Raw genomic sequence first — 9012 nt, 5'->3', positions numbered from 1 at the left:
GATTCTGACTCTAATATGCTCTGATCCTAACTCTAATATGTTCTGATCTACTGTGAAGGATAATGTTATGATAATGGTTCTAATATAAAATGAAAACAACAAAATGTTTAAAAACGATTACTTGAAATAGTGTATTTTATTTTTAATTTCGCCCTGGATCTATAAAATGTTTAGACCAACCCTGATAACTAAAATTCACCTCATTTGAATTTTGATGAAGTTTGCGTATTACGTGTCAACAAATTGCCATACTCATTGTATAAGTTACAAAAAAATCTATAACATATATACTTTTGTGGATGCTATAAGATGTGTGTAGAGCAGAGTGATTATACCTAGCAGACTATAAACATATTGTGATGTCTTGTCTTGAATAATGGTCCTTTAGAAATTGAAAGGGACGAAATGGTTGTTGAGTCAAAATCCACATTCTGGATTCTGCAGATCCATGCCATGGACCTGTCTCTTCAATATTTCTTCTCAATTTTATTTTATATGGTAGGGAGTATAACTTAACATCTACTCCATTTTATTTTATATGTTATATATAACTTAACAAAAAATGCTATATGTACTCATATTTTTTACTTTCAATTTTTATTGTCACACACAAAATTTTAGTGCACACATTTGTATTAAGACCACATAAAAAAGGTAATTTATTTGTGCCCGTCACATTAATGAGTAAGATTCGAGCCTTGGTGATGGCGATATAATTGAGTGATGAATTTTTCTTACTAATAGAGATGTAATTTTTATCTATGTTGGGCGAGGCGTGTAAATTGGTTTTTTAAAATTTTTATTGTCGAAGTAAATTTATTTTTCCCTCTTTTTTCATTTTCTCTCTTCTCCCTCTTTTACACGGCACTAAAAAAAACTACCAAAAATTAGGCACTAATAACGTTGCTCTAAACCCTATATCAAATTAATGGAATTTATCTCCAGATTGAGAGTGAACTATCAACCTGGTGCTAAAAGAAAGTTTGTAAGTGCAATTGTTCATCCATTAAATCAGTCTCCTAAGAACTCCATTTTATATTATATATTTTCAAATTATATTTAGTGGTTAGTGTTGTAATTATTACTCCATTGGACTGTATTGCTCAATGAATCCATGATGATCTTACAATTGGTTGTGTGGAGTATTCACCTTTACTTTTTGTTAAAGAATGGTTACAATTTATCTTACTTTATAAAATATTGAAATTGGTGTGCTTATGATATGCACTTAAGTCAAAAATGTTAAACTATATTACAAAAGTTAGATTTTATATACTCTTACTAACGTTTTCAAAAAAAAATAATTGTTACTCTTACTAGCTTTAAACTCTTTTTGACTAAATTTGAACATGGTTATGCATAATTGCATTGGATAACTCTTTTTAACTAATAATTTTTACTATTTAATGGTCTGTCAGCAACGTCATCAATTTGTTTAATAGTAGAAGTTTGACTCCAACTTACTACTTTCTAATTTTTAAGGAGTTAATGATGAAATATCATATGCACTTCTTGACTCATTAACTTTTCAATAAGAAGAAAATAAGCTCTATATGATGATATATATGATTTTGTAGAGAATGAAATCGAAAACAGATGAGGTCTATGCCTTAAACAGTATGACTAGAACCTAGGTTAAATGATACCCAAAACACAAGCATGGACATAATCCTAGCACCTCTTTGCTCGACCTCTTCTGTTTTAGGTTTCATTCTCTACATAAGCCCTTAACTATGACTATGACGCTAAGATTTTTTAATATTATTCTCACTACTTAACCTTAATTTTTGAACTTAGTCTTTAAATTTCAAATTTAGATCACATATCATTATTTATATATTTAATATATCATGTAGTATAATGAATCCGGTGTTATCAAATCATTAATTTTTAACTATAAATATTTGGTCATTATGCATTGTTATTATTGCCCCTTTAATAGCAATTAATATATTGAAAATATACAAATAGTGGAGAAGGGATCCCTAGTGATGCTACCTAGCATTTTTCCATAGTCAATTGTAAAGTAATAAAGCATTATTCATTATTATATTCTATTTGTTCTTTACTTCTTTTGTTTTTGAGTGACGAAGGAAATTACAGTTAATATATAATGATTTGCATGGAGTAACTCTCGCTCATTTGTAATAGTTTATAAATTATACATAAAAAATAAACAGTATTAAAAATACCAAGTATGACATACTTCATGAAAAAATATGTTAACAATAATCAAACACATGGTTTCTTATTTTTTAATTTATGCTAATTCAGCTTTGTAAAATCAACATGTGCTTTTTTGTAAAGTTAGTCCTAATCAACTTTAGCCTGTTATACCTTGAAAAAAATGGTGCTTAGACTCTATTTAGCATAAAAATTAGGAAACAAATTTTCATTTTTCTACTTTCTAAAAGTTAGAAAATAAGTTTTAAAAAATAAGAACAAAAAAATAAAGTACAAAACGCACTATAGAGAAAAAGTGAATGAATAGTACCAACAAAAACTGATTATTTATCACTTTCTTTCATTTAGAAAACAAACAAAGCTAAAAAAAGTAACCTATTTTAGAAACGGCTAAACTTAAAATAGAATGAATGACATTGAATTATTCGTCACATCCTCAAATATGTTAATTATTGCATAAATTGAATAGCAATGTTTCATGGTTATGACCAATATGATCTTTAGGTACTTGATGTTCTTCTACATCTTTATCGAGGGATTTTTCTTAATTTATGAGACAAATATATTAATTTGGAAGAGAGATGTGTGAGAGAAGAGAGAATTCAAAGGTTATTTGGCTTTTTTAAAAAAATTACACATGAGAGCACGTTTTTTTAGATTAAAAAAATTACTAATTGTACCCTACCCTCCCCCCTCCCCTCCCCCCGTGTTTTCATATTTAGCACACATGGCTAGTTCAATTGGTTATTATTAGGTATTAGATTATAGACAATGATATAGCATTGAGTCATGACAGCCGTAGTGAACAAGTTTTATCTAATGAGGTGAACTCTTTGTGTGCACTATACATTGGTCCTCTAACATAATGAATCGCTAAATAATCATAATTTACCTTTCTACTATCCTATCAGTTGGGTGTAGGTCTTATAGACAATAGAATTTTACTTTTATATATTTAACCAAAAAAAACTCACATTTATTATATTTTTGAAAACTCATCTACCAAACACGCCACTGTGTAGGAAGTTAGTACGTTTTGGTTGATCAAGATTGAACGTTGAACGGGTTCTCATTTGCTCAAGCTTCGGCCCATACATTGAAGCCGAAGCCCATGACTTAATATTATTCTGAGGTCCACTTTGCTACCATTCTTTTTACTGCATAACCAAGACCCATCATAAACGTAGAAGGTGTTGATTGCCATTAATAAGCAATTATTAATTCTTCTCCCAAAAAGGTTGAATCCCAACCCCAAGAGAGCAATTATTCTAGGCTATGAATCGTGATGCCAGAAATCTGATCACAGGCGTCTGTTGGTTAATAGATAGTTAATTGTGAGCAAATGACAAGATTGAGCTATGATAGTCACTGATTGAAGTTATATCTAATGTGGTGGATTTTTTGTAAATATCATATGTTGAGGGTGGAAGCCCAAATACGTATGGCAGTTAAGTTACGGAGTAATATTTATGGTAGTAATCAAGCATTAAAATGAATGTTATTATGAACTTTACTTTTCTTAAATATCTTTTTTTTGTTACAAAACACTGAGGCTCAAACCCATGACTTCCCACTTAGAGAATCACTTCATGCCGCTTAACCACAAGGCCTTTGGCACTTTTCTTAAATATCTTTATATTTGTAAATCACCCACAACTATCTAAATATAGTGACTTTTAGCTTGTCACCGTATTTAAAAAAAAAAATTGTAATTTTTACCTTTCGATTTCTACATTAAAAATATTATTGCGTCTCATTTATTTTTTTCATCTGTCCCATTTATATTTTTTTTTATCATCCAATCAGTTTATGTTGGCCATGATTGCCAAGAAATTGTAAAATCAACCCCATGTACTGATGTACTGATTATCTCATCTAATGGGAGGTATGATACTTAAAAGGCAAGAGAATTTCTTGCGTTTTGTGTGAAAGAAATTTGACTACAGCCCATAGATATGAGGCAATGGGGGCATGGCCACATGAAATTCTAAATATCGACCAACAACTGAGAACCTGGGATCCATAATTTCCACTTCTAGATATAAGCAATTGAATGCATTAGACCACCAATATTTACACTTGCCAAAGAATCTTCTTAATATCAATGGTCAGAAACATACATCTTACATAAACACAAATGAAATCATGTATGTGATTCACCCTTCTAACAATGCCTAATTCAACACATATTCACTAATAAAAAAAACTCTAATTAGAATCATATTTCATTCACCTGATCAGTTGAATGAATTAAATAACATATTCATTCTCTAACAATGGCCTGGTCCGAGTCTTGGAAGCCACCGGGGCACGAGTGTGGCCGACATTTGCCATCGGCAACGGCACGCCGCGTTCCGACGCCTCTTCCATCCGTTGTATCCTCTTTTGCTCCCTATTTTTCCTCGTACAAACGAAAATCGAGATCAAGAAAATTGCCATCACAACTGCTCCAATCACTGTCCCGAACGACACCCATAGGATTTTATTATCTCCCTTTTTATTTTCCTTCTTGTTTGCGTTGTTTTCTCCGGTAGCCGCCGCCGGAGGTGGCACCGGAGCCGTGAACTCGAGGATTATAGAAAAATGGCCGTGTTTTGTCCCTCGGCATGTGTTCCCGTCGACCACGTTGTCGAACTCCAACGATCCGTGCAGATCAAAGAACACGCACTTGGCTGACATTGTTCCCGGCGCCGCCGTCGCCGGAGGCGGCGGCGGCGGTTTCAGCGATGAGAATTTGATCAGCATTGGATTCTCCGACGCCCGGAGCTCGAGCTCCGGCAGCTCCGAAGCCGACAAATTGGCGGCGTCGTAGGCTAGGAGGCCTAACACCGGCGTTAAATAGACATAACCTTCCGGCAAAGGGTAATAAACATCGGACCAATTTCCCAAATTGTGGTAAACCAGAACTAGCCTCTCCACGTACGGCTGCGCCACCACGCCGACCGGAACCGTAAATTCCTTAAAATTCCCGAAACCTTTCCGCCGCATGCTCCCACTCCTCAGCCTCACCGCCGAAACCCCAATGCCGGCCAGGCTGGACGGCGCTTCCCCGGCGTACGGAACGCCGGTTTTCGGCCTAACAAGTGCCCGGAACGCCTGTTCTTGAAGCAGCGCGTCGAGCGAACGCGCCGACAGCTCCGCTTCACCCACCGGAAAAACAAGAATCATCATTACAGCAAACGCGATCGGAAAAACCATAGATTCAAGATCTAAGCAAGGGTAGCACCTGAAAACACCCATGTTGTTGTTGTTTCATGTGACAACATACAGGGGATTTGTAAAGATTACGTTGTAATCTTCACGCCCAACGCATAAACAACAAATCATAATTAAGAAAAAAAAAATAAGACACCTTGTTTTCTACGGGGATTGAAGGAAGAAGAAGTGGAAGTAGCTGCAGCCTGCAGGAGGAAATAGTAGTAGCTGTTGCTACTGAGACAGTTGAGTTGGTTCTTAAGTGATAGATTATGAAAATGATACAGGATTTAATTACAATGTGTGAGTCACATTTAATGTAATGAATTTATTATGATCCAAAGTTCCAAACACTGGTCTTTTCAACTAATGGACTGTTGAATCACTGTAATTTATTATTCTGTATTTATATGTCGGGCTAATGTAGTGCTAGATTATGAAAATGATACAAAATTTAGTTGCAGCGCGTGAGTTACATTCAATGTAATAAATATATTATGGTCCTCGACACGGGTCATTTCAACTAATTAACTGTTGAGTCACAATTTACTACTCTATATTTATTATTATGTTGGGCTAATGTAGTGCTAAATTATGAAAACGATACAGAATTTAGTTGCAGCGTGTGAATTACATTCAATATAACAAATTTATTATACTCCTCGATGATCGACCTTGGTCCTTTCAACTAATGGACTGCTGAGTCATTGTAATTTACTATTTTGTATTTATTATTGTGTCGGGCTAATGTATGGTACTTTTGGTGGGCAATAGTAGAAACCAGGTTGGCGATTGTAACGGGTAATTCAAGAGAGTAATGTTGGAGTAATAAATATGAGGGGACTATAAATGGTAATCAACTAACCATACAGAAATTTGAGCAGTGTGTAAATGGGGTGCCACCGACCGTGCATTAACCCCTTGAATGGCATCCAATGGTAGGTGTACATGTCAGCTGGAGAGTGGACCGATAGTGACCACTTATCAGATGTCATCTGGAAACATAGGAACTTCTGCCAGACGAAATCATATCTTCAAAGCAAAGGGTGAGGGGCACCTCTACTCCTATATTGAAAGAGATGATTGGAGTTATGGGATTTAATATAGTGATTCATTATCTCATTTGAAGTTACGGTCAAAAGTGATAGTGGTCAAAAGTGATAGTGTGAGAGTTTGAATTCTACTTAAAATATGAACGGAAATTTTTTGAAATGATGAAATGTGTGAATTAGATTTCTATTGAAAATATGAATGAGAAAAAGATATGGTATATGTGAATTGAATTTCTTGTGGACACATAAATACTAGGGTATGATTTATGGGCTAGCTACTCGTTAGACTCGTAATTCATCTATGCAATGACTTTAAACACGTGGTTTTGAAAATTAGAATTAGTCCAAACTATCCGAAATTCGAATATATATGAAAAAAGGAGATGATTGGAAAATAGTATATTCACTTACAATTTATTATGTGGACTCGGGTCCACCTTGCAAGACAGACTCGGATTTAAAAATACAATTTACATATTAAATGCTCATAATTTAATGGATACGAGTCCACATTGCAAGGTGAATCCAGATTCATGGTATAACTATTGGCACTTTCATGTGGTAAATTATTATGTGAACTCGAGTTAAAAATACACTATTTATATACTGAATGTTCACAATTTACATACGGAGTATTAAATATTCATAATTTTATATACTAAATATTCAAAATTTAAATTGTGAATAGTATATAAATTGTGTATTTTGACCCGAGTCCACATTGCAATATAGATTCAGGTAGTCGGGCCCATGACATAACTGTTGCTTTCATGTAGTGAAAGAGAAGATTGGGCAAATTGAAGGAGCCCATGAAATAGGGCCCAACACCCCTACGGGCTACGGACTTGCGGAGGACCGAGTCCTATGGAAGATTTCCTCAGCGGTGGCTACTTCATCTGTTCATATTCGTAGGCGATGAGAACCTTCCATTTTCTTCTCAACGATCTGAAGCCCTAGCACACCGCGCAAACCAAAGAAGAAGAAGAAGAAGAGATTGCAGTTTGAGGATATGGGGAAGCAGCCAGTGAGATTGAAGGCTGTTGTTTACGCGCTATCGCCGTTCCAGCAGAAGGTGATGCCTGGCCTTTGGAAGGACCTCCCCGGTAAGATCAACCACAAGGTCTCCGAGAACTGGATCAGCGCCTCCCTCCTCCTCGGTCCTCTCGTCGGCGTCTACACGTACGTACTAAACTTTGTCTTCTCCTGCTATTTTGATTTTTGAATTCCTCGTATAGAAAACACCGGATTTTTGCGTAGATTCGGTTATTTTTCGGTTATTCGGACTATGTATACCTGTGCAATTCTTTAGCATGCGATTGATTGAAAGTCCTTAATGAATGATTGCTAACTTACGTCAAATTCTGAGATCAATAATTTATTATTGAGATGATGTTTGAACACCTAATTTGTTGATTTGATAAGATTTGGGGTTTAGCAGTTGCTATGAAGTGACAAGTTTTTAAAACCTGATGGTGTCACGATTGCTCTGATGATATATTAATTGCCTCAATTTTGCTATGCCTGATGGGTATTTAAGTGTGTGTACAAAACAGGCTAGCTCTAACCTGTAGTTTCAATATGAATTGATTTATACTGTAACAGATTGATCTAGGTGGCATTTCATTCGTGGAATGTAAGATTACCCTAGGTAATATGATTACTGTCCTGGGTAATGTGAGATAATAGGAATCTATGATTACCTATGTGTTTAGTTGAGATTGTGGGAATGTAAGGTTAACCTCTAGTTGAGGGTTATATTTTAGGTTATGTTATTTAATTTATTTAAATGCCCTCACAATATGTGTTTGAAAATTATGGAGTGAATTGGGCTCAAAAACAATACTCCATATCATGGTTTGTTCTTCTTTATAAGATATAAAAGTGGATAGATTATTCTCTATCCAATTCAAATATTCATCAAATCCAGCCTGCGTAGTTCATTAGTAGTTTGATTCACCTACACTCCTACTCCTACATGAAGTATTCAATTTGATCTTATGCTTTTTTCAAATCAGAATCAATATCATTGACTGCTTTTGGTCTTGGTATTTATGTGCAATAGGCTTTATTTTGATTGTGGATGGGTAGTGTTTAGCTTGCACGAGTATTTACTTTCATTGTTTCTGCTCGACTGCTTCCTCTTTTCTGGAAATGCTGCTATTCTGGACAACATATTGTGAAGTAAATGGTATATGCTGTTCATGCAAATCATGACCTCCTAGATCTTTAGCTTCTTGTTTATGCATGGCACGAATATTTTTTTCTCCTTTATGCACAAGGCACCGACCTTTTTTCTCGTTTATGCACGAGGTGCCAATCATTTTTCTCATTTATGCCCGAGGCACTAATCTTCTTACTTATTTCTGCACGCAGATATGTGCAGCAATACCAGGAAAAGGAGAAGTTAGCTCACAGATACTGAAGCTAGCTATCAAGAGTAGTTCATATGTCTGGCAAAAGCTCCCATTTTTATTCAAATTCTACCCGAAAATAAGTCAAATGCGATTCGCAACTAGAATCAGTCATACTGTACAAGTTTTGATATCTTGTGATTATTCTTTACCTGCTAATAAGCTTAGCA

General features: G+C 35.1%; 1 protein-coding gene across 1 annotated transcript; it reads right to left on the bottom strand.

Moving 5' to 3' along the window:
• Nucleotides 1–4218: 4218 nt before the first annotated feature.
• LOC116005223 lies at nt 4219–5566 on the bottom strand. The gene has a single exon (XM_031245484.1). It carries the CDS (start codon nt 5422–5424, stop codon nt 4435–4437), a length of 990 nt encoding a protein of 329 aa, XP_031101344.1. The 5' UTR covers nt 5425–5566; the 3' UTR covers nt 4219–4434.
• Between the last annotated feature and the right edge of the window lie 3446 nt (nt 5567–9012).

The sequence above is a fragment of the Ipomoea triloba genome, chromosome 14 (genome assembly GCF_003576645.1).
Source record: "Ipomoea triloba cultivar NCNSP0323 chromosome 14, ASM357664v1".
In the NCBI taxonomy this organism is placed as follows: Eukaryota; Viridiplantae; Streptophyta; class Magnoliopsida; order Solanales; family Convolvulaceae; genus Ipomoea; species Ipomoea triloba.
Note: the sequence above shows the minus strand (reverse complement) of the source record. Positions and strands in the feature narration are given on the sequence as shown.